This window comes from Rhineura floridana, chromosome 1 (genome assembly GCF_030035675.1).
Source record: "Rhineura floridana isolate rRhiFlo1 chromosome 1, rRhiFlo1.hap2, whole genome shotgun sequence".
Lineage (NCBI taxonomy): Eukaryota > Metazoa > Chordata > Lepidosauria > Squamata > Rhineuridae > Rhineura > Rhineura floridana.
This window is the reverse complement of record NC_084480.1, coordinates 278,931,712-278,958,002: the sequence shown is the minus strand read 5'-3', so window position 1 is coordinate 278,958,002 and position 26,291 is coordinate 278,931,712. Positions and strand designations below refer to the sequence as shown.

Below are 26,291 nucleotides of genomic sequence, written 5' to 3'. Positions count from 1 at the left end.
CCTTCTTTGGAATTGGGATGTATGTTGAATGCTTCCAGTCTATCAAGTTTTAATCAGCATCATTATTAATAATAAGAATCATTAACTGATTGATTAATTCATTAATTAATCTTATATCCCCCTTCCTCCTAAAGAAGCCCAGCGCAGCAAACACACAAATGATTGGAAAAATTAAAACATTGAAAAACATGCATGTTTGTTTAGATTTCCATGTTTTCTAAACCATTTATTCAGTCTCAAACAATACTCTGTTCTTGTAACTTGAACAGAGCCTATCTCACACAAACGCAGGTTCCAAATGCAACTAATATTGCAGGGTTTGGTCTGAGTATACATGACATCTTGTTCGAGCTTAGCAGGACTAGATCTGGTCAGAGCTTGCTTTACAGACTATTTGGGACCCCAGCATATACTGCTTTGAGTTCCATAGGTTATACATTAAATTTTAAATGTTAACTATAACTAGGTCCCACACCAATGGAATGAATCACCTGTGACTAATTTAAGTCCCATTGCTTTCAAAGGAGCTTAATCCCAACCCATGATAGCCTAGAATAACGTTTTGGATTTATGTATGATAACTTAAAGTAAACAAAGGTATGTGCTTTGAAACCTCAGTTTAGAAGTGTCAAGGGACATGAGTTTGTCATGATGACTTAGTTGCATACTGCCCTGAGTTTTGTTTTTGTTTTGCTGAACGTTGGGTATGTGCCTTCGTTTTTCTGTTTCTAACTGTAGACAGATAAAGTAGAAATGAAGAAATTCTACCAGAGTTCATTAAAATTCCAGGTGAGTAAGACACATAATAACTTAGACATGCTTGGTAAGGCACAAATCAGTTATTCTCTCTCTATATCCTCTTGGACAGGGCTGTCCGGCAGTGCCGCCCCCATGTTGTCTTCAAGGTGGCAATGTTACAACAGATTAGTAGTGAAGTTCACTTTAGATGTTAGTGATCTGAAATTTGTACTTGATCAAACACGCACCTTTCAAACTACAGTCCCATACCGGTAGATCAGGAGTGGGAAACCTTTAGCCCTCCAGGTTGCTGAACTACAACTCCCACCAGCCCCAACTAGTATGGACAATAATCAAGGGTGATGGGAGTTGTAGGCTAATAATATATGGTTGCCCAAATATCCCTCACTCCTCCATTAGATAAATGAGTTGCTTGTCTTAGGCTTTTTCTTTGGTGGAGCAACAAGGAGTCACCTCCTGACTTTCGTCTCACTGCCATCATTTTAAAGGAATATTTGCTTGTTTGACTATCTTGTAATGGCCTCTTGCTGATTGATGCATTGTGTTTGACCAGCACCTATAGTCCTTTCTACATGATTGAATCCATTCCTGTGAATGAAAACTATAATGTGGAAGGCAGTCCTAAGAGATTGCCAAGCCTGGAGCTGAGAAGGAATCCTTCCTTGGTTCAGCCTAGTTATGATTTCTCGTCCTGAATCACACCCCCTTCAGGTTGTTCTATCATCCCTTCTCTGCTTCATGAAATCTGTAATAGATATTTGAAACTTATATTTCAAAACAAAATGTCTTTGCTCAGGATCAAAGAGTTATGAAATTGAAAAGTACATGATAGGCCATGTAGTTCCTGAAATATAATATGATGACTTCACAGATAATGCTTTGCTTGATCCTCTCCGTAAGCCCAAGAAGCAGTATAAAGCATTGGGAATGTATGCAGTTCTGGGCTTTCCTTGAAATCTCTAAAAGATAGACGCGTTACTTTAGTTCTGTCTTTGATTCCTTAACAATAACCTTAGATTATGAATCCAATCATAGACTGGAGGTCCCATGGCTAAATCCAGCCTTACAAGACCATTCTCTGGGCTCACAGCGATTCAGAGAGATCAAAAAGACAACCATCATTTCCTGCATATATGTGTCCTCTGTTTTTCACGCTCTAGAAAGATTGAACCTGAGCATTTCATTAAAAAGTTTTAAACACACAAATATTACTTTAACATTGTAACTAAACTGTCTTCTCCAACAGCTTGATATGTTATCCGTAATACCGTTTGATGTCTTGTGTGTTATATTTGGGTTTAACGCAGTATTTAGAGTGAACAAGGTGATTAAGGTAAGACAAGATTATCTACTGTTGCCCTCAGTCCTGGGACAGAAATCATCCTTACACATACATATTGTGGCTCTCTCATGGTGGCCGGGGTGAGTGGGTGGCTAGGAAAAGATTTCCAAATATACATAATACAGGAAGGTATAAAACTTCTTCCAGTTGCATTACACAAACTGGTTACTTTGAAGCTGAAGTTTATCTACCCATTCCAGTTCTGAGTAAGTGGTTTCTGAGCTGAAAAACATTTGGATACTAATGCCAATCAAGTTCCTAGAAGATATCATATGAACAAATATTTATAATGGAACTTGGAATTTACTATCAAATGAATAATTTGAGACACTTTCATCCTGCCATAGCGAGAAAAGTCCATGTGGGGAGCTGATGTGGATGCAGACTTACCCAGTCTAGCTATACACAATGTAAAACCGGGTTGTTGTATTGTTGTATATGAGGCTAGCAATGGATCCATCAGATTGCTGGTGATGGTGTCAATCACTTGCTTGGGAACTAAAGAAGGGGAATTGAATACATGCACACACATGCACACACATATCTCTGATATTGTTCATAATATTTATTTTTAGCCTGCGTCCTGTTGTTTTACTATGTTGCATAGGGTCTTATTGTGTGAATTGCCCTGAGAATATTCATTTTGAAGGCAGCACAGAAAATCATCATCATGATTATCTGATGAAGGCTACATGCACACAGTCCCAGTTGCTGAATGGAGTCTTCCAGCCACAGCAGCTTCCCAGTCTGGTGCCCTCCAGATGTCAAGTCCCAGTCCAAATGGCCAATGGCAGGGGATGAGGGGAGCTGTAGTCCTGAACACTTGAAAGGCATCAGGTGGGAGAAGGCTGAGCTACAGGAATTGTGTGCTCACCACTTGTTTTCACGCACGCTTCTTCAGTTGAGATGTATTGTGGATTTCTCCATCCCGTTACTCCATTGATTAATTACATTTGTGTCCCACCTTTCTTCCAAGGAGCTCAAGGCAATAGCACATATGGTTCTTCCCCATATTTTCTCCTTCCAGCAACTCAGAGCAATCAAGTTAGACTGTAAGATAGTGAATAGCTTCATAGCTGAATGGGATTTGAACCTGGGTCTCCCCTGCCCTAATCTGACTCTAACTGGATGGAGGTAATAGTTTACAGAATTAAGGCTACAACCCTATACACAGCTGTGTGGGAGTAAGCCTCAATGAATAGAGTAGGACTTACTTCTGAGTAAACATACATAGGATTGTGCTGCATATCTGTAAAAGTCAATAAGTTGTTACAAAATACTTTTAAAAAAACAACCACCTTTGAACATATGAAAAACTTTGATGAAGGGCAATTATTGTCTCCTTCTAACGGGTACAATTTCTAGAAACACATTTTTTCTGGCTCCCATGTCAGTTTATCTAAATTAATTTCAAATTAATGGCCTAAACAAGCCCTCTTCATTTGTAAAATGTAGAAAAGTAATTATCCAGACTGTCGCCTCTCTTTCAAAAAGCCAGCAATTTAGAAGAAAGAAATGGGGAGTGCCAAAAAAATGTACTCTGTCTATGTGCAAGAAACTTTGGCTGACTGAGTAAAATACCACTGTCATCATAATTCATCAAGACCACTGATCTGCTAAATAGAAAAGTATTCTCCGTAACCCAGCCCCTGGAAAAAGTGATATTTAAAATGTCAAGTTGCATATTTCTTTTGTCTTTTTTTTTTTTGCAAGTCTAGCAATAGATCACGTTTAAACCAAAATTTTAAGATTGCCATATTATGTAAAACAGTTTAAGCAAAAAAAAAAATCATGTGTGACTATATAGTTACTATAAAGATATAGTTAGATTTCCTCTCTTGATTTATATTCAGCATCTCACATTCTTTGAATTCAATGACCGATTGGAGGCAATCATGGATAAAGCATACATTTACAAGTATGTGCTAGATATGCTCTAGTATCATATCATAGAGTATTGATGTATTTCAGCATATTGATTCTTTCACATTGAATGAAGCATTTTTTTTTGCAGCCTCAGTTACTGTCTGTAAAATGGGAACATAAAATGGCAACATAGCACAGGCCTATATCACAAGGTTCTGGTGTGGGTGATGGAGGCAGGCCTATGTTGTTAACTGACCTGAGCCATAGAGAAAGGTTAGTCTGGATGGGAAAATATCTTAAAAAATAGTAAATTTTAATGTCCAAAGTACTGATTCCTAGTGTGATGCTGCATTACCAAGTAATGGTGCTGCATTACTGAGCAAAAACTAAAAAAATGCAGTTTCACAAATACAGTTGCACTTTTCTATAAATATTTCTCGCTGATTAAATTAGCAAACTGCGGTGTCCTATGGGAAGCATACTTCATCAGTGCCCCTGTACCAGTGATTATATGACAATGATTCATTCAACATTTGGAGAAAAGGAAGAGATGAGAGGACCAGCTGATTTTTCCACTGTGTCAGTACTAGCCGTAGTTGTTAAGTCACAGCAAGTGCTAGCATTGCTATTGATCAAAGCCGAGGTCTCCTAAGGGAAAATGAGCACAAAAATGTGTATCCCACAGGAATGACATCAACTGTTGTTTATGTATTTACAGAGTAATTCGAACTACTGGGTACCTGTTGTTTATCCTGCATGTTAATGCATGCATATATTACTGGGCCTCAACCTATAAAGGACTTGGCAGCACTAAATGGGTGTACGATGGCAAAGGAAACAGGCAAGTTCTTTTGCATTGTGTTGCATTTCCTCTGCCTGCCACCTCCCCCATCTTGTTTGCAAGCTAACCTTTCACAAGTTGCTTGCATTACTAACTTTTAGCACCCATTGCTGCTGATTGGCGGTAATGAACAATGCTAATTATGTGGAAGGCAGGTGTAGTGAGTGATTAGTTTACCGCTTTGGGTTTTTATGGGTGTACAAGTCAGCTCTAATCACTAACTTAATTAAACATTGAGAAAGCACAAGGGTTATAAATTAAACTTCCCGATTAGGTGTACGCAAAAGAGGCATTACATGCATAAGAAAACAGCCACTTGGAAAGGGTCAGAGGAGTACAATTAAAGCATGCTATACAATCTTCAGATTGAAACAGAAGATTTTTCTCCCTTAAGGGTCTTCACCAGGAAAGGTTCCACCATTTCCTTATGTATGGTGAAGGACTTATGTAAACATATTGTAAAGAAAGAAAATCTCCCTCCAGTGGAAGCTGACACTATGCGATGCAAACCGCTGCTTGAAGCAGCTGGTGAAGAGGTGCCAAATCAATAGGTATAAATTCAGCAAAAGAAAAGTAAGAAACAAAGTGGGAGAGGCAATGGCATGCAGTATACACTTTGAATTCAGGGGAGTCCACCCCCAAAGAAGAGTGTACATTTCAAGTCATGGGTCCCGTTCTGCAACAGTGCATGGACTGACTAGCAGCTAGTTAGAGCAAGTCCTTTATCTTCCAAAGCAAACTAGATCACCTTGCCTGCTGCATCTCATGCCATATTGCAAGCTGCTTTAAAAACTCGAGGGAAAGGGCATAAAAGTTGCTTGCTGGATTTGGCCACGGAGACCACAGCTGGTCTGCTAATTTTCAGATTTAGAAAACGGGCATTTAAAAATTTGCAACCAAAATTCACTATCACCGTACTGAACCAGGTTTTAGTTTCTGTTTTAGAAGGAAACAGAATTGCTTTGTGGAAAATAAGTATGTTTAGGAGTGCAGTTGTGCAGTCCAGTCCAATCCTATGCAGAAGCAAATTCCACTGGTTTCAGTTGGGCTTATAAGTATGCAGAGGATCAAGCCCTAATAGTATTACCAAGTCCTGGGCAGGTGAGCTGGGAAAACTTGACCTGACCCAGCTTTGCCCACCTGGATATGCGGTGCAGCACATGCACAAGCTGCAGAGATGTGGGGGGAGGGGTTGCTGTCATCTACAGAACTTCCATCTGTCACCAGGAAACCACTCTGCTTTGTAGTTGGTTCTGTGGACCTCCACCTGGTATCAGGCCAAGGAGATAGTAAACTAGGGTGACTCCTGGTGTACTGTCCACCCTGTTGCCCAGCAGTTTCTCTGACTGAGCTGGCGGAGGCCGTCTCACCTGTGGTATTGGAGAAGCCCAGAACAATAGTCCTGTGTAATTTCAATGTCTGCACTGAGGCTGCCTCTAATATTCTGGCTCAGAACATCATGGCCTCCATGACAACCATGGGACTGTCTGAAGTTGTCACCAGTCTGACACATAGGGCAGGGTGGACCTTTGATTTGGATTTTGCTCCAAATGGAGAAAAGGGTGGTCTGGAAATGGGAGGGTGAATGTTTACAGCTCCAATCCTCCCCTGCAGGAGTGGTGGACAGATTAAGATGGTCCACCCCCAGAGACTAATGGAATCCACTGGATTCCTGAACGCCTTGGGGGAGTTTCCAGTGAATAGAGCAGGTGACACTGTGGAAGCCCTTGTTACTCTGCAAACAACAAGGCTCTTAATATGGTTTCCCCTGAGTGCCCTCTCTGGCATTGTGGAACCCGGTTTGCACCTTGGTACACCAGTGAACTAAGGGCAATGAAAAAGGCTGGATGATGGCTAGAGTTCAAGTGGCAAAAGGCATGCTGTGAGGCTGATTGGGCACAAGTAAAACATCATAACTGTGCCTACTGTGTGGCAGTGAGGGCAGCGAAGAAGGCCCACTTCTCTGCCACCATCACATCCTCAAGTAGCCGTCCAGTGGAGCTTTTTCATATTGTCGGGGGTCTGTTAACATCAACTCCAGGAAATTGAGTTTTAAACCATTTGGAAGCCCACAGTGTATTGTTTGCAAGACACTTTGAGGGTAAAGTTGCTTGCCTCCATAGCAATCTTGATGCCCCATCCACATCTACTGTAGTCCCCAGTGAGGTGTCCAGTGCAATGTCTGCTGCAACTTCTTGAGATCAGTTTCAATTGATGTGACCTGATGACATGGAGAAAGTGCTTGTGACAATGCAGCCAGCAACATATCCTGTTGACCCTTGCCCTTCTTAGCTTATTAAAGCTTGCTGAGGGAGTCATTTCATTGGCGATCACTCATGGCCAAGTAAGATTGTCTTCCAGGGTAAGGTCTTTAACAGTGGGTCCATAAGTGACTGTGGAGGCCAATTCTGGATCCACACAGCCTCCCACAGTGAGGACATAGGTTTCCAGATGGAAGATGGTCGTGGTAAGGATTTGTTTGACGTGCCTTCCGCTTGGCTCATTTGTCCCGTTTGCCCTGTATTCGTGCTTCTTCGAAGTCCACAGCACCTTTAATAATAGCCAACCTCCATTTGGGACTTTCATCAGCCAAGACTTCCCAGTTCTCGATGCTCATGTTACATTTTTTTAGATTCGCTTTAAGAACATCTTTAAACCTCTTTTGCTGTCCACCGATATTCCGTTTTCCATCCTTAAGTTGGAAGTAAAGTAGCTGCCTTGGAAGACGGTGGTCAGGCATTCGAACAACATGGCTGGTCCAGTGAAGTTGATGTTGGAGGATCATTGTTTCAACACTGGTGGTCTTTGCTTCTTCCAATACACTAACATTAGTCCGCCTATCTTCCCAAGTAATCTGCAGAATTTTCCAGAGGCAGCGTTGGTGGAATCTTTCAAGAAGTTGGGAATGGCATTTATAGATGGTCCATGTTTCACAGACGTAAAGTAAGGTTGGTACTACAATGGCTTTGTTAATAAGCATTTTGGTCTCCCTGCGAATATCCCGATCCTCGAACACGCTACGCTTCATTTGGGAGAATGCGGCACTCGCAGAGCTCAGACGATGCTGAATTTCAGCATTGATGTCAGCTTTTATAGAGAGATGGCTGCCAAGATAAGAAAAGTGATCGACATTCTCCAGCGTCGCAACATTAAGCTGGATTGATGGTGCTACAGAGGGATTGGTTCACACCTGCTGATGAAGCAGTTTGGTTTTTTTGATGTTAAGCAAGAGGCCAAGCTTTTCTTATGCTTGTGCAAAGACATTTAGGATAGTTTGAAGATCTTCCTCTGAATGTGCAGAGACTACATTATCATCTGCATATCGAAGTTCTACAACAGAGGTTGTAATTACCTTACTTTTTGCTTTCAGCCTACTGAGATTAAAATGCTTTCCAACTGTTTGATATGTGATTTCCACACCAGTGGGAAGTTTCCCCTCAACAAGGTGTAGAATCATGGCAATGAAAATAGCAAATAAGGTCGGAGCAATGACACATCCCTGTTTGACGCCTGATCCTCTCGCTTAGACTACTGTAATGCGCTCTACGTGGGGTTACCCTTGAAAACAGTCTGGAAATTACAATTGATACAGAATGCGGCAGCACGGTTGATTAAGAACAGCCGTCGTCGTGATCACATCACTCCGGTGTTAGTAGATCTACACTGGCTACCAATTGTCTACCGGGCCCAATTCAAGGTGTTGGTCTTGACTTTAAAGCCCTATACGGTCTCGGCCCAGTTTATCTGAAGGAACGCCTCCAGCATCACCAATTATGCCACCTGATGAGATCAGCCACACAAGACCTTCTCTCGGTTCCACCAGTTAAAACAGCAAGGCTGGTGCAGACCAGAGAGAGGGCATTTTCAATTGTGGCCCCTACCCTCTGGAATTCCCTCCCTTTTGATCTTCGCCATGCCCCCTCCCTAATTGGTTTCCGCCGGGCCTTGAAGACCTGGCTGTTCAGGCAGGCCTATGGGATTTCGGGGATGTGTTAGTTGTTAATGTTGATGGTTTTATCTATTTTATATTGTATTTTACTGTATTAATGTATGTCGCCTAGAGCGGCCGTTAATTCGGCCAGATAGGCGACTCATAAATAATATTTTATTATTATTTTATTATTATTATTATTATGATCCCATTTTGAATGGGTCACTTTGAGAGCCATTGTTATCCAAAATTGTCGCCGTCATGTTGTCATGGAGGAGTCGCAAAATAGTCACAAATTTATCAGGGCATCCAATTTTCAGAAGGATGGTCCATAGACCAGTTTGATTTACAGTATCAAAGGCCTTAGTCTGATCAATAAATGCCATATACAGAGGTCAGTTTTGCTCTCTGCATTTTTCATGAAGCTGTCGTGCAGTGAAGATCATGTTCACTATCCCCATGGAAGGGCAGAAACCATTTTGGGATTCAGGGAGGATGTCTTCTGAGATAGGTAGGAGGTGATTTGCGAGGATCCTTGCAAGGATTTTACCTGCGGTAGCTAGAAGAGAGATGCCTTGGTAGTTCCCACAATCTGTTCTATCACCCTTCTTGAAAAGAGTGATAATTATGGCATCCCTAAAGTCTTCTGGGATTCCTCCCTCATCCAGATTTTTTCAATGAGCTTATGAAGTTGTTGTGTAAATTCAGGCCCAACTTCTTTAAAGACTTCAGCAGGAATCCCATCAGGTCCACTAGTACGACCAAATGAATCCAGGGCGTGATCAATGTGTCTTTGGAAGAGTGAGTGGTCCCGGCTGCCCTGAAGAGGCAGTGATCCGACTGCTCCTGAAAAAGCCCATCCTGGACCCATTGGTATGTGACAACTACCACCTGGTCACAAAAACTCCCTTTTTAGGGAAGGTGATTGACAGGGTTGTGGCATAGCAATTGCAAATACTCTTGGATGAAACAGATTATCTTGATCCATTCTAAACTGGTTATGGAACTGAATTAGCCTTGGTCGCCCTGATGGATGATCTTTATCGGAAGAAGGACAAGGGGAGTGCAATCCTGTTATTCTTACTTGATCTCTCAGTGGCTTTTGATACCATTGAGCATGGTATTGTTCTGAGCTGACTTGGTGAGATGGGTATTGGAGGCATTGTTTTACAGTGGTTGTTTTCAGGGTTGTTTTCAGAGAATAGCATTGGGTGACTGTCTTTCGGCCCCCTAGCAATTGTGCTGCGGGGTGCCACAGAGTACTGTCTTGTCCCCCATGCTGTTTAACATCTATATGAAGCCCTTGGGAGCGGTCATCAGGAGATTTGGGGTGAGTGTCAGCAGTATGCTGCTGATACCCAGCTCTATTTCTCTGTAACAACTGAATCGGGAGAGGCCATGCAAACCGTGGACCAGGGCCAATAAACTGAGTCTGAATCCTAGAGAGATGGAGACGCTGTGAGTTGGTGGTTCCCGACTTCAGATTATTGGTCAATTGACTGCTTTGGATGGGGTTGTACTCCATCTGAAAGAGCAGGTCTGTAGTCTGGGGGTGCTCCTGGATCCATCTTCGTCACTAGAGGCCCAGGTGACTTCAGTGGCTAGGAGTGCCTTTTACCAGCTTCAGCTGGTAAGACAACTGCGGCCATTTCTGGACTGAGATAGCATGACCATTGTTGTCCATGTACTGATAACCTCCAGGCGCTGTATGTGGGACTGCCCTTGAAGTTGGTCCATGTCAAGCCCCAGCTCTCTCTGGAAGGGCAGGGAGGGGGAAGGCATGAGTTGCAGACACCTCAACTGCCAGAAGGAGCGGAAGATCCAGCTGTTGTTGTGTCTATTCCAGACATTAGGGAAAGGAGTGTGTTAGATGCTCCGCCAATTCCCACGGGTGACCCAGCCCGCCTTGGGGACAGCTCTCAGCCTTCAACCATCCCAACGGATCAGTTAGGGGAGGATTCCGAAAGAGCAGCAACTCCTCCTTCACCAAGCCATGAATTAGCAGTAACCCCCCCTTCATCCCTCAGTAACTTAGAGACGCCTGACACTTCTCAGCCCTCTACTTCCTGGACTGTTGATAAGGACCCTGTTTCGTCTGATGAGCCCATGGAGGCTCACCCCCCCTCACCTTGCTCTCGGCGGCGGGAAAAGTGTACCGGGCAGAGGGCGGGTGTGCGAAGGAGTGAGAGATTGCACTCAAAAACTTTCCCTATATAAGTCTGCTGAGTATTGAGGGGGGTGTTGAGTCAACTTTCTTCTTACATCACAGAGCATGTCAAGAGTGTAGTTAGGGATTCCTAGTGAGTTAATGTAGGGTTTTCTGTGAAGCGCACTGCTTTTGATGTATCCATTACTCTAATAAAATGAGATTTACTTGCACCAGCGTCTCAGTCTCCTGGTATCAACTCTGGACGGGACAGTCCAGAAGCTTCAGCTGGTGCAAAATGCAGTGCGACTGCTCCCTGGGGCAGGGAATCTCCAATATGTTACCCTGCTGCTGAAATAATTGCACTGGCTACCCATTTGCTACTGGGCCAACTTCAAGGTTCTAGTTTTGGTGTACAAAGCCCTACACAGCTTGGGACCAGGATATCTGAAAGATCATCTTCCCTCTTATATACCCAGTCAATCACTGCACTCTGCAGGTGAGGGCCTCCTGCAGATATCATCTTATCAGGACATCCTTTCCACACAACATAGGAAGTGGACTTTTAGTATTGTGGCAGCTACCCTTTGGAATTCCCTACCCTTAAATATTAGACAGGAACCATCTCTGTTATCTTTTTGGCCTTACTCTTTCAACAAGCCTTTTAAGTAGAGACCTTATTCCAGTCTGCGTCTGTGCTGGCATTGCTTTTTAAGATGTTTTCAAAGTTGTTTCTTTAAAGAAGTTTTTCATATGTTTGTTTTAATATGTTTAAAAAGATGTTTTGTTTTAATATATTTTAAAGTCTTTTGTTTTTAAGATGTTAGTGTTTGTGTATGCCACCCTGGGCTCCTTCTGGGAGGAAGGGCGGGATATAAATTTAATAAATAAATAAATAGTTTACCATTTATCAGATTTCCATCCTGATCATGGAAAGTCAGTTCTGTTGAATTCTATGAACTATTACTTCCAGGTAATAGATTCAATCCCAAGGGAAAATAATGCCTTACCTCCTATGTCCTGCGGCTGCTGCCTTGACAGATGAGAACCATCCCTTGACTAGAACCTGCAATAGCGCTGCTCGCAGAATGAATGCATGTAGGAGGGACAGCGCTATGGCTCTCCCTCCACTGTTGGAGGCAGTATGCCTCTGTATGCCAGTTGCTGGGAATCACTAGGGAGGAGAGTGCTGTAGCACTCAGGTTCTGCTTGCAGGCTTCCCATAGGTTGGATGCTGTGAGAACAGGATGTTGGGGCTTTGGTCTGATCCAGCAGGGCTCTTCTTATATTCTTACCCAGTCTCCAGTGTGCTTTCTTAACATCTGTAGTGAGCCCCCATGTGAAAAGTTGCATACTTTGGCTCCCTACAAATATTCTAATGAATATGTGTAGGCTTGGCCTACCATCCCCCCATCCATATACATTCATTCTATAAATATTCCTTCTATAGATCCTCCCACTGTCTATGATACTGGGCTGATGGTTGAGCCTTCATCCTTTGAGGTCTGCCCCAGCCAGGGGCACAGGCACAACAGTGCCAATTAAGATTGTGGCTTTTGGTTGTTTCTTCTCCTACTAGCTACTAGAATATAGCTGTGTCACTGTGACGATCCCACAGCTGGCTCTACCTGAGATACTCCCACCAGGGCCACCACCTGTCAGGATCTCGGTTTTTATTTGTTCTCTCACACGCTCTAGCACAGATCTCACAAGATCCCACTGCTAGGCAGCACCACCAGCCACTCCCTGTAAACAATACTGCTAGAGACTTCACCTTAGTCTCCCTATGGCTTATTGTTACTTTGTGTCTGGGTGCCCTTGCTGTCCACAACCCCCTTGTATCTTTGTCTATAAAGCATACAATCCTGGGTTGCTCTGGATACTTGACGATGTTACAATATCTCCCTTCACCGCTGCCACCATTTATTTGATACTGTTTCCCTCCAGCCTTGGTAATTACCCTGCCCTCCCTTCTGGTCTGTGTATCCCCAGCCAAGGATCAGGCTTTTGGTAAACCAATAAAAGTATTTATTTGATAACACCAGGAAATAACAAGATTACTTTAGGAATGTTTACGTAGTGTATGGTTTCATTTAGTGTCACTTTTTATGTTTCCAGTCATATATATTCTGTCTAAATACCAGCCAAATATAATCCAAACCTCCCTCAGAACTCTGCCAATCACTCCTCTCAACTCTCCTCTCCCCAGAATCCAACTCCACTCCCTCTCTCCAACAACTCCCCCTGACTCAACTGTCATCCTCTCATTTATACCCTCAGCGATTCAAACACTCAGCCAATCATCATCCAACATTCTCCAGCATTCTAGCCCATGTACTCCCCCCTCTCACTCAGTCACTTACCATATATCGCTTAATAAACCTGCACTTACCATATTTACAGTTATCAAACTATAGGGACATCACAGTCACCACCTTATTTTCAAGAGAGGGGCTTTGTGATTTTAAGACATGCAGTGCATGCAGAAATGTCACAAGTGCAGCTTTTCCAGACATGGTGGTAACACAGTTATGGGAGAAACTGCACCTGGTGAATTTTTGCCTGTCAAGACACACAACAGTGGCAAATCTAGATCATATCCTGTTCGGAGTAGCTGAGCATGAAAAATCCAATACAGAACAGCTTTCTCCATCAGATATATCTAGTTCTATACTCTTTGCATTAGAAGGTTATTTGAAAGTAGAGATGGTGAGAAATTTGATTAAGTTTGCATTCAAAGTGGAATTTATCAAATTCACACTTTCCAAAACAATATAAGAACTGAAAACAAAGCCATCCTTTGAAGTTTGCACTTATCTGAATGTTGTGATGCTGTTCTTCAATCAAGCAATGTTTACAAAAATGCGTATATTAGAGGAAAGTATGCACAAAATGAATATATTTGTGAAAATAAAAATGCATTGTATTAGGATAAATTGCTTTCAAAAAATGTGTACAGTAGTCAAAACTGCATACAAAAATGTATTTATTAGGAGAAATTTGCACTAAAATGCTGAAGAATTTTCATGAGCATTATTTTTAAAAAAAATAATCACGAATTGCAGCAGAAATGTGGAGAACCGAATTTAAGATTAGAAAAAAGAGAAACGGAGAGAACCAAAACTGACTGATCATTCCATCTCTATTGGCACAGAATGCCAAATTCCCCAATAAAGTAAGATACTCACTATTTGCAATTATCAGATTGTTCCTTTATCCTCTAGTCTGCCACCTGCTGTAGCAGGTAGAACTCCTGGTATGCTGCTCAAGTGTCTTGTACAGCAAACAAGGAGTGGTGGCAGAAGGACTAGGGAGAGAAATGAACAGGAGAAGCTATGGCCACTGAATTTCTTTGAATAGGAGGAGTTACGGCTGTTGAATTTCCCACATTGAGGAATTTTTAAGGTATAGCATTGGTATCTGAGTTACAACTTGACAACCCTTTCATCATGGGCTGAAACATTTTGTTGTTTATACTGCAGGGATTGCCTGACCTCAAGCAATACCCGTAGGGTATCAAGTAAATAGGGATGAGCGAATCTGTCAGTTTTGGTTTTTCCCAATTTCTCTGTTTTCCAGTTTCAAGTTCAGTTCTCCACATTTCCACATCAATCTGTGTTGTTGTTTTAAAGTTCTCATGAAAATTCATCAGCATTTTATTGTGAATTTCTCCTAATATGAATATTTTGGTAAGCAATTTTGTCTTATAGACATTTTTGCAAAGCAATTTTCCCTAATATAATGAATTTTCATATGTTATTTTCACTCATATATGCATTTACATGCACACTTTACCCTAGTATGTGCATTTTTGTACACATTACTTTTCTGGAGAACTGCACTGAAAAGTTTGGAGAAGTATGAATTTTGAAGGATGGCTGTGTTTCTTGTATTGTTTCAGAAAGTGTGAATTAGGTAGGTTCACATTTAAATGCAAACTGAATCAAATTTCTTCCCCATCCAGCCAATAAATAACAACCATGTAGACCTCACCGAAGCAGTTTAGCACTGAAACACCTGGCATTATCAGAGAGGGGTATTACTGAACAGACAGGCCAAATACCTGGCATTTTCTGAGTGTTAAAATGAGAGCCACATAGCCAATCTGATGATGACTCAAGAATGAACTTTTTAGAAAGAGAATATTTCCTTTGGAGTTCAATAGAGTGATCAATTATCTCCCTTGACGTGTTCATGAAAAGTTTTATATGTCTGACATATTTCAAGGGAGGAAATCTGAAGATATGACTACTGAAGGGCCAGACATACTTTCCATTATTACAGAGAATGGGAAATGACAGGCCATGTGTTCATTGTTTGTACAGACCGAACTTTGCTTGTTTGCTACATGGCTTGCTTCTGATTTCTAGAGACATGATGCCAGGGCAGGAAGGTTGCTATACTATAGCACTGTATTTACAGGACTCAGGTCCTGCTTTAGCTATATGGAGAACCATTTCTAAAATCTCTATAGCTTAACATGTAAATGAAGGCTACCCAACTATGCAAAGTGCATCTCCACAGCCAGTTGTACAGGTAGCATCTGTACTAGATTGTACATCTGTACTACCCTTTTAGTGACTACTATTTTTTATTTGTCTGTCTCTCTCTCTACCATGGGAAAGCTGTGGACCTCCAGAAGTTGTTGGACTACTACTCCCATCATCCCTGATCATTGTCCACGCTGGCTGGAGCTGATGGGAACTGAGGTCCAGCAACATCTGGAGAGCCAAAGGTTCCCCACACATGTCCTACATAAAACCCTACAGTGATACAAATTCTTTTGCTTAATTTTATTACCAGGGCCAGTTGTTCTGAGAGGAAAGATATTTGTTCCTAATTCTGAACTTCAGCAACTAGTATTTCTGCATTAGATATATCTGTGGATAATAACTGTATCAAAAAGTGTTTTATATCTACAGGTATCTAAGATGTTACTACTGGGCAGTTCGCACTTTAATCACTATTGGTGGACTTCCAGAACCAGTAACTATGTTTGAAATCATCTTTCAACTTCTGAATTTTTTCTCAGAAGTCTTTGTATTCTCCAGCTTGATTGGTCAGGTAAACACAAGCATTAATTGTTCAATCGACCTCTGAGTTTAAGATGTTTCCTGCTATTTGTGTATTAAAATTGACATTTTCATATAAAAATACAAGTCTTTATTACAGGAAGGAAGGTTTAACAATGTCTAGATATTCACCAGTATAGATCCCCTCCAGTAATGTCTTTCTTGAAAAGACACAGATTTCTAGAACTATAAATGGCAAAATTATGTGGCATACTCTGAATGTTGATGTTCAAATATAATTAAGTGAGCTGCTTATAGAAACAGTATTTCTTTGCCCCCCTTTTTCTGAGGGAATCACTCAAGGCTCCTTGAGTGTTTTATACAGAGACAAACAAGACCATTGATCCATCTAGTTCAGTACTGACTCCAACTGGCAATTGCTCTCCAAGGTCTCAAGCAGAGGTTCTTCTTAGACCTAATACCCAAAACCTTTTAAGCAGAGATGTCAGGGATCTTCTGCATGCAAAGCACATTCTCTGTAATTTAGGTTTGCCTGCCGAACTCCAGGAAGGATGATACTGGCATGGGGAAGTATAACATTACTGGCTCCTCTGCATGACCTGGAGATTCTGGCATTATGAAGTATAGCTGGAAATGGTGCACACTGTGGAAGCTCCCAAATAGGGATGGAAGGATCTGTCAATTTCAGTTCTGTCAGCTTCTCATCCCCCCCATCTTATACTCAGTTCTCCAGCTATTTGCATTTTTTCTGTAAAAAAAAAATCCTTATGAAAATTCTTCAAACTTTTGTTGTGAATTTCTCCTAATAAAAACATGCTTGCATGCAGTTTTGACTGATGTTCACATTTTTGCAAGCAAGCAATTTCCCCTAATATAATGCATTTTGTATGTTTTCAGTAATATATTCATTTTTATACACGTTTTCCTTCCATGCATTTTTGTAAACATTGGTTGGTTGGAGAACTCTATTGCAAACTTTGGAGAGGTGAAAATTTGAAAGGCCGGCTCTGTTTCAGTTTCATATTGTTTCAGGAAGTGTGAATTGGATAGATTAGGCTTTAAAATGCAAAGTGAATTGAATTTCTCCTCCATCCCTACTCTCAAAGCTATCTCGGAAGACACCATCCAAGAGGGACACATTGTCTGGTGGTCTCCCATCTAGGTATATTTGTAAGCTAGTCCTGCTTAACTTCCATGAAACTCATTGAGCCTCTGTAATGCAACCAAAACAATATGCGGGATTAAGTAGGGAGTTAACACCATTCGAGTTTCTTACTGTCAAAATAATTGCTGCTTTTACAAATGAGAACACATTAAAAAAAATGAGAACACATAATTGATGATGATTGTAATGTTATTGGCTTAGGTGACCCTTAACAAATTCATGAAACTCTTGGTTGCCTCATTGTCCTTACCTTTGGCAGCCATTATCTTTCTGGGGACCAAAATTGTCTTGCCCATTTTGCATTATGTTATATAAAAAAGCCACACATTATTTTAGTAAACAATTATACCTACCTGTAAATCACTCCCACCCACCTCTCAATCTCTTGGTTGGGGAAAAGGGGAGTGAATATTATCCTGGAGCCAAAAAAAGGGGGGGAAACAGGCTTGCTTTATCCTCTACAAAGGTTAATCTGTTGTTTATCAAATGGATCTTTCTACAAATTAGCTTAGTTGCTGTGCCGATTACTACTGGAAGTCAGGAAACAGCTTGTCAGCATTTCAGACAGCACATTAATTCCATTTACAGCGCAACCCTATACAGAAATAAGACCCATAGAGTTCAATGGAAGTGTATATAGGATTGTAGTGTTAGACTTTTAAAAAATATCACTGCTACTGGCACTTCTGCTTTAGCCATCTCTGGTCTTCACAGCTGGTCTTATTTTTAATAACAGATTGCAAACACACAGGTATGATTCTGGAGGCACTATTTATTTGAAGAAATTACTACTTGGTCTTGTATAATCAAGCAGGTACAATATGAATTTAGTCAGTGGTTAATTCCACACTCGCCAAAGCCTCTTCTGACACTTTAAAGTGGTACAATTCTAGAATAAATTCAGTGATTCAGAGGCTGTGTATCCACTGTACCTTTAAAGCATCCCACCCCGAATCCTGGGAAGTGTAGTTTACCCCTCACCGAGCTACAATTTCCAGCGTCCTTAACAAACCAGAGTTCCAAAGATTCTTGGGGGTGGGGGAATGTGCTTTGAATTTTATTTCAGGCATGGTGTGTACTCAGCGTTAGGGTAGTTCTAGTTTGTTGCTCTTTTATCCAGACATTCAGGTAGGTGTTGGTATGTGTTTTTTTCACAGTAAGACTGTACCTTCATAACCCCCCAGAAAGAAAGAGTGCACACTGGAATAAAGAGTAATAGCTAAATAGTGGTCTTGTGCAACAAATCCACTTTGCTTTTTTTAAAAAAATTGGTCATTTTGTGATGAGAAAACTGAGTGGAAACTGTAGGACCGCAACCACTTGATGGTAAAATTGTACAACCTCCACACAAGTTCGGTAGAAACAAAACAGGACAATTGCATAATATACACTTTGTCTGGGAACAACCTCAGCCAAGTCAATTTAGTTTGCTGTGTGATGAGAACCACTTAAAGCACAATTTATTTATTTATTTGCAGATTTATAAACCACTTGATAACCAAACATCACCAGAGAGGTGTATAACAAAGTATGTTCACTAAACTAAAGACTACAAAACCAGTTCCACAGTTTTCATAAAATAACTAAGTCACACTTGAAGGAAAGCCTTCTTTTTTTAAAAAAAAGAAGTCTTCAATAGCCACTTACATACTACAGTTCCCAGGATTCTTTGGGGGAAATCATGTGCTTTAATGTATGGTGTGTATGCAGCCTGAGACTGCAGCCCCAAGCAGGCGGTCTGGCAGTGGCATCTGGTGGCTCCATATCAATGGGACAGAGGAATCCACTCTGGGTTTTCATCCAAACTTTCAAGGAGCTGTTCATGGTGCTGAAACATATTCCCAAAATAGGCTCAGCACCTTGGACCCCTCCTTGAAAGTTCATACTAAAACACGGAGTGGATTCCACTTCCCTACTGGCATGGAGCCACTAGCCACCACTGCTACCTTGAAGCAAGTACCTTTGAAACCAATGGAACTTACTAGCAAATGCTTCACAGTGAGTATGCACCTCTTTCTTTCTACCTTTTCTCCAACTCATTTATCTTTGGGAAGGGATCATAACTCAGCAGTAGCACGCATGCTTTGAATCAGAAAGTCTTAGGTTCAATCCCTGGCATTTCCAATTAAAAGGATCAGTACACACACACACACTGCCAGTCCGAGTAGACAACACTGGGCTGGATGAACAAATTGTTTGACTTGCTATAAGGCAGATTCCTCTGTGTATTTTGTATCCTTTTCCACCATCATGTCAACAAAGCAGCTATCAGCATATTGAAAGGGGCAATAACGTTAACGACCTCAGACATCCAGTGAAAACAAAATCACACAAATGCAGAAGATACCACCAAAAAGTGAACATTAAGTTTCAGCAGACTATTATAATCTCCTTGTTATGATACTGGTTGATATTTGCAGATGCGTGATGTCATTGGAGCAGCAACAGCAGGGCAGAACTACTACCGTGCCTGTATGGATAACACAGTATCATACATGAACACTTATACAATTCTAAGAATTGTTCAGAATCGTGTTCGAACTTGGTATGAGTATACGTGGGATTCACAAGGAATGCTGGGTAAAATTCAGAATGATTCGAAGCAAACTTACTCTTCCTAATCCTCCCCATTTTCATTGAGAATACCAGTATCATTCCATTTATTTGAAAATGAACTGGGAATTGGCAGTCTTTATTATTAATTAATTTAATTTAATAAACCTACTTAATTCAAATAACTTCATGCTTTATAAAAAAAAATTTTTTTTGAATCCATGTACCAAACAAACTCTGACCAGCAAGAGTGGCCAAACTTGGATAATATTGTTGTAAACTGTTATCAAGTATTTTTTTATTTCTAATTATTTTAACTGCTTTTGGAGAGAGGAGAAGGAAGGAGAGCCATCTCTCAATGTGACACCAACTTTTTTTTAAAAAAAGTTTTCTCTTTTAATTCTGCCTTGTAGATGAATCCGAACTGCTGGAGCAGATGCCAGGAAAAATGCAGCTAGCCATTGCAATTGATGTGAACTTTGCCATTGTCAGCAAAGTTGACTTGTTCAAAGTAAGTAATTGTTCATGTACCCTAATGTCCAGCATTTGCAAGGTATTTGTTTGTTTGCAGTAATTTGGATTGCAAAACCCAGGAGCGTCACTACCGGGGTGCGGAGGGTGCGGACTGCACCCGGGTGACACCCTAAGGGGGGTGACACCCAGAGCCGCCCCGCCCTGCGCCATTGCCCAGCAAAGGAGCCGAGAAGCGCTCCGGGTCGGCGCAGCCAACTCCTCCTCGGAGGCAGGCGGGCGAGATGGAAAGCAGGCGCCCGCGCGCTGGTGGTGAAGCCAGGACGGGCCTTCCACCACCAGCCTGGAGCGCATGCGCGTATGCGGGAGGGCGCGTGCTGGAGGTCCGCACCCCCCCGCACTCCCGCTAGTGACACCGCTGGCAAAACCAACAAACAATCCCAGTAAGGAATTTTGATTTAAAGTACAACAGATGAAACCAAAGTTACACAGTTGTTTTAATGTCAGGGAACACCATCAAAGACTTAGCAATGGCACACACAGAAAGCAAAGTATGGTTGCCCTGTGAATGCATAAATACATGGGATACATGCAGTTACTAGTGGCTCACAGTGGGACTGATCCAGCCTTCATGAGCCAGATAGGTTCATCACATTTGATATACCAGGTCTGTGCAAGGTGCTTATTTATGCTGTCAGCTAAATAAGGCAAGTCTCCAACAGCTTCCAGCCAGATAGCAAGAAGTTGCTGCATCCTGGCAGTTCCAACCTTTGTTCCCAACAGAGGCATAGGCAGACCCTTGTGGCTATGTGATGACGACTGAGGCTGCAACAAAGAAACTGAAAGGTCCATCCCATTCTGGAGGCAGATAGATAATAGAACAGTAGTCATCAACGTTGAAAACCAGTTGCCGGAAGCCTCAGGAGGGGAGAGTGTTCTTGCACTCGGGTCCTGCTTGCGGACTTCCCCCAGGCACCTGGTTGGCCACTGTGAGAACAGGATGCTGGACTAGATGGGCCACTGGCCTGATCCAGCAGGCTCTTCTTATGTTCTTATGTTCTTTAAGAACCAGGGGGCACATATTGAATTTTGAGAGCCCTGAGGCACCAGTCACAAAAAGGCTGCCATAGGGGTGTGGCATAACACATCATAGCTGCCATGAGGGTGTGTGACATAACACATAATCAGAGAGAGTACAGTCATTGCTGACCCACCCCCGAACAACCTCATGTTTACCATGGAAGTCAGCTGTGTCCTACTGGTCCTGATGGTGCAGTTACAGCTGTTTAAAGGCACAAGAACCTTGTTTTACCCAATGCCAATCTTAAACCAAAGCCTAGGCTGCTATCATGTACACACTTTCCTGAAGTAAGCTCCACTAAACACAAAGAGTTTACTTCTGAAGTAGACATGTATCCTGCTGCACTGTAAGTTAACTATACAGTGAATTCTTAATGAGTGCCTGGACATCAGGTCCTGCACAGCAGGACAAATGCCTAAACCTCTTTGCAAAGTTTTTACATTTTGCATTTGCCATTTGGGGAGGAGATTCTTTAACATCCACTCATAACACTCTTTCAGAATTTAAAATGTGCCCACTGGTCAAAAAGGTTGGCAACCCTTGTTCTACGGGGTACCTGATCTCAGACAAACCCATCACAGAAATGATGCATCCTGGCTACCATGAAAACAGGAATGGCAAACTACAAAGATTCCAAGGACTCCTAGACAGAAGCAGGAAAATCACAACTCTGACTTCACTCATTGGGTAAAAAATTGACAGGCAGGAGCAATCAGGGTGGCTCATTTCACAGAAATCACTTGAAAGGGTACCTGCACATTTTGATTCATAATTATTTTTCTAGGAGGGCTAGAAACTTACTTTTCTAAAAAAAATGAAATCTCAGAGTCTAGGGCCCCTTGCAAGAGGCACCAATGAAGGTCTTCGCAGGTGCCAGGGTGCACGTGGGAACTGGGTTTGTAACTCCAGTGATGGAGGGAATGGCTAAATTGGGCCACATGGAGATTAGTGACCATACTGGTTGCTGGAGCACTGCAGCTATTCACCATCATTCAGCTCTAATTCTAAAGAGCAAGAGAGATAGTAAACTTAATGTTCTACTTCAGATTACAGCAGGAGCTCACAAGATAAAGGTCCCATCTGCACTATACATGTAAAGCAGTATCATACCACTTGAAACAGTCATGGCTTCCCACAAAGCATCCTGGAAACTAATTTGTTAAGAGTACTGAGAGTTGTTAGGAGACTGATACTCCCTACACAGAGCTACAATTCTCAGAGTGACCTAACAATCATTCCCTCTTCCCAGGGAACTCTAGGAATTGTAACTCTATGAAGGGAAGAGAGGTCTCCTAACAACCCTCTCTCTCAGCACACTTAACAAGAAAAGGCTCTCTTCTTTGTGCAGCCACAACACACTTCTGCAAGCAACAGCACCAACAGAAGATAAAAATTATAGACATGATGAAAAACAGGTCATTTGGTGACACATCACCACATTTCCAGTTGCAGAATTTGAAATCTGGATTTTCTTTACTGTATACAGTCATGGATGGTTAGTGCAGAGCGTGGAAAAGTTACTTTTTTGAACTACAACTCCCATCAGCCCCAGCCAGCGCCATGCTGACTGGGGCTGATGGGAGTTGTAGTTCAAAAAAGTAACTTTTCCAAGCTCTGGGTTAGTGCATGTGTAATAAACCTCTGAGTCACAACCCCCAATCTATTAATTGCACATGAAGTCTCCATTGGAACTAAATTGTTAAAGGGCTGAGCTTTTGAATGTTGCCTACAGCCACGCAATAACAAACTTGTATGATTAGACTTAATCTTTCTTCTTCTTCTTTTTATTTTGACCTTTTGCTGGTTCTGTGTAACATCAGTAAGCATTTCACCTACAATATAATTCTGATTCTGATTATTCTTTTTTTCCCTTAAAAAAAAAAACACAGGGATGCGATACGCAAATGATATGTGACATGTTGCTGAGACTGAAATCCATTGTGTATTTACCAGGCGACTTTGTCTGCAAAAAGGTGATATTGACTGTTCGTATTGCAGATGCAAGAATAATGAGGACATTAGAAAAGGAGTTCAGCTATGGGTCAAGAATAAAAAATGAACACAATTAATCTGGGGCGAATTACAGTGCGTAAAAAGTAATTACACTGCAATGTGCAATCATAATGATGTCCTCTCCGATTTCAAACTTGGTCCAGACAATATGGATTTTAATACTTATATGATCAATTTTTTTTAAAAAAAGAGTAAGAACGACTATAGTGTTTAAATATAAGTTATGTATTGATACACATTATTAGACTTTATGATTTCACTGAAATGTTACAGCACAAAATTATATATAAGTATATAGAGGGGTGCATGAGATGGAACTGTAAGGTTCTACAGTTTGCCATCTAAAAAAATATGAGACATGTATATTAAAACGCTCTGCGCTTTTCCCATAATAATCAGTCTCAATATATCCATGCTTGTTGTAATAGCAAGCACCTCAAGGTCAGCAGTTTTCTAACTGTGGGCCAAACTAATGAAGTTAGCACGTATTTTTACTTGATGTTGTATATGTCCTTTAAAAAAACCTGGGGTAAATCAGAATTGGGTCTAAGAGGAGGGAGGGATTAGGCCTTTCCTCCCACACTAAGGTCCTGACAGAAATTCTACCCCTCACAAAATGGTCTTTTTCATGGAAAGGAAGCTTCCTTTGTTGCCAGTGGAAGCTTCCCTGATGGAGCAAATAGCAACTTTGCAGAAGTCACTTTAATCAGAATTGCAGCATGGTGAGGAAGGTTTAAAGCCCACTCTCTGCCAGCATACTACACTCTAATTCCTGATTGCACACACACACTGCAGCTACTATTTAAAGAAAATAAATCAGGCACTTTAAAGTCTTACATGCACTTAATGTTACATCTATTTCAGCCCTGGGATTGAGAAGTAATTTTAAATCTTTTCCTATCTATGTCTGAGGTTTTGTGTACATCCAGATGCATTATGTACAAGAATAATGCTCAAGTCAGTGGACTGCACTGACTATATAAATGATAGACACATTCCAGTTTTATGCTACCTTTTCTTTTAAAGCATACTAGATTTACTTTGATTGGAGTACACGTATCATAAGCTCAGACATTTCAGTCCTGTTTGTCCAGGTATAATTGGCTTCATTTGGATGCTAATCAGCTCACAAATGAGCTGGTAAATATGCAAGAAACAGCAGATGCTTTGGTTGGTTGATTATTCTTGATTTTCCCTTTGAAATTATGCAAATGATCATTAGGAAAAATAATTAAAATGCTGATTTACTTTGGAATGTGCAGTGTTTCATTTGTTTGGGCTGCTGTTGCTGTACTTGTCTTAGAGAATGAGAGAGGCAAGGTGAATTAAAGGGATACTTTTAACTGGAGCAACATCTATCAGGAGTCTGCTCAACTCTATGAAAGTTAAAAGCATTCAGTCTCCATGGGCTAACCAAAGGCATTTTGCTGCCAGAATCAAAGGACAAGATGGTGCCCCCTTCCAATTCCATGTACTGAAAGTAGCCATAATTGCACTTGACTCTTGCTTCAATATTGGCAATATTATTATTCTGATTTATTACACACCCTTCACCCTAAGGTCCCAGGACAGGTCACAACAATTCAAAATCCAACACTGAAAACTGTTTAAAGCAAATTTCAATCACAAGAATAAAGGTGGGCCCTAAAAATATACCACTCAAACGTCAAAGGCCAGGGTAAAGAGGTACATCTTCAGCACATGACAAAAGCTGTATCATGAAGGTGCCAGACATACCTCTGTGTCAATGTATCAATGCTATTATGTACTCTGTATAACCATTAGAATGCTGTTAAAACATTTTCTAGGAGGAACTACCTTTTATGGAGATGCAGGAAATACATGTTGCAGTAGCCAATGTTCCAGGCAGTCTGCTGAGTTGGTTGTAAACAACAGATAAGGACAGCTGGGACTAGAGATGTGAAGGCCTGGAAAAAACCAGAAAAATTCAGGGGGAAAACAGGGTTTTCCCCATTTTTTTCCCAAAGCCTTTTTTGTTTTTTTCCAAAAAATTGGAAAAATGAAGAAAAAATAGATTATGGAATGCTTTATTTTAGCATGATTAATAAAATGCTTAATTGAATCTTGCCCCCCTTTTTTCTCAGTTCTTTTTATGGGAATGGATGCCTTATGTCTGCTTGACACTGTGGAGGACTAGCGGAGACATAAATAATTTTCTTTGTTACTAATGTTGATGGTTTCTTCTGGTTTTTTAAATTGTTTTTTGCCTGCTCCTCATAAACCGGCAAAACGAAAGAGGTTCCTTAGTTCAGGTGTTCCTTACAGTTCAGGATCTTGTAGATCCATTTGTTACAAAAAAAAGTAAAAATTTAAAAAAGTAAATTCAATTTGTAATAATTGTTTGAATAAAATGTACTTTTAATATAGCAAATGTGATAATTTTATGCCAAACCAACTTGTACATAATTACATTTTATGTTCCTTAAGTAACAAAGTGACTTTCAATCTATAAAAAGTGCTAATAGTGCATTTTTTTCCATTTCCCCAAACATTTGTTTTTTTCTGAAAAAAAATTTTTTCCCATGGCTTCAAAATTTCCAGAAATCTTACATCTGTAGCTGGGACTGATATGGGAATGGACTGTCCTTTCTGAAACATCTGCAAAGTCACTAAACTGACACACATCAGTCCGAGTTGTGACATAGGGTATAGCCTTGAACACTCCTATAAAAGGAGGAAAAGTTTAGACAGTAAGCTACCAGTCTTTCAGACTGGTCCAACGTACTTGCTGCTGCTGATAGACAGTCCTACTACTGTGAACATGTTGAGGGTGAGATAATAGTCATTTATTTTCTGAATAAGAACTAGAAGATAGCCTTAAGACATATTGCAATGTAAATTGTTTGATTTTGACATTGGCTAAGGCCAACTATATGCATTCATGTAAAATGTTTAAGAACAGCTGGTATAGCACAGTGGGGAGGAGAGCCTGGCTGGGAGTCCAGAGTCTGTGAGTTCAAATCCCCGCTCGTGTTTCCTGGGTGTAAAGGGCCAGCTAAAGTTCACCCTCACAGTGAGTGGCTCAGAGGTTACATGCCCTGCCACCTGTGCAGCTGCGGGCAAGCTGCA

General features: G+C 41.2%; 1 protein-coding gene across 1 annotated transcript in view; it reads left to right on the top strand.

The window, feature by feature from the left end:
* The window catches only part of CNGB3 (cyclic nucleotide gated channel subunit beta 3), a 119,467-nt gene that overhangs the window by 78,133 nt on the left and 15,043 nt on the right, over positions 1–26,291 (top strand). The window contains 8 exon segments of the mRNA XM_061607103.1: positions 739–789; positions 2,006–2,092; positions 3,955–4,019; positions 4,686–4,808; positions 15,808–15,949; positions 19,504–19,663; positions 20,050–20,147; positions 23,078–23,161. Coding sequence (XP_061463087.1) covers positions 739–789; positions 2,006–2,092; positions 3,955–4,019; positions 4,686–4,808; positions 15,808–15,949; positions 19,504–19,663; positions 20,050–20,147; positions 23,078–23,161 — 810 coding nt within the window.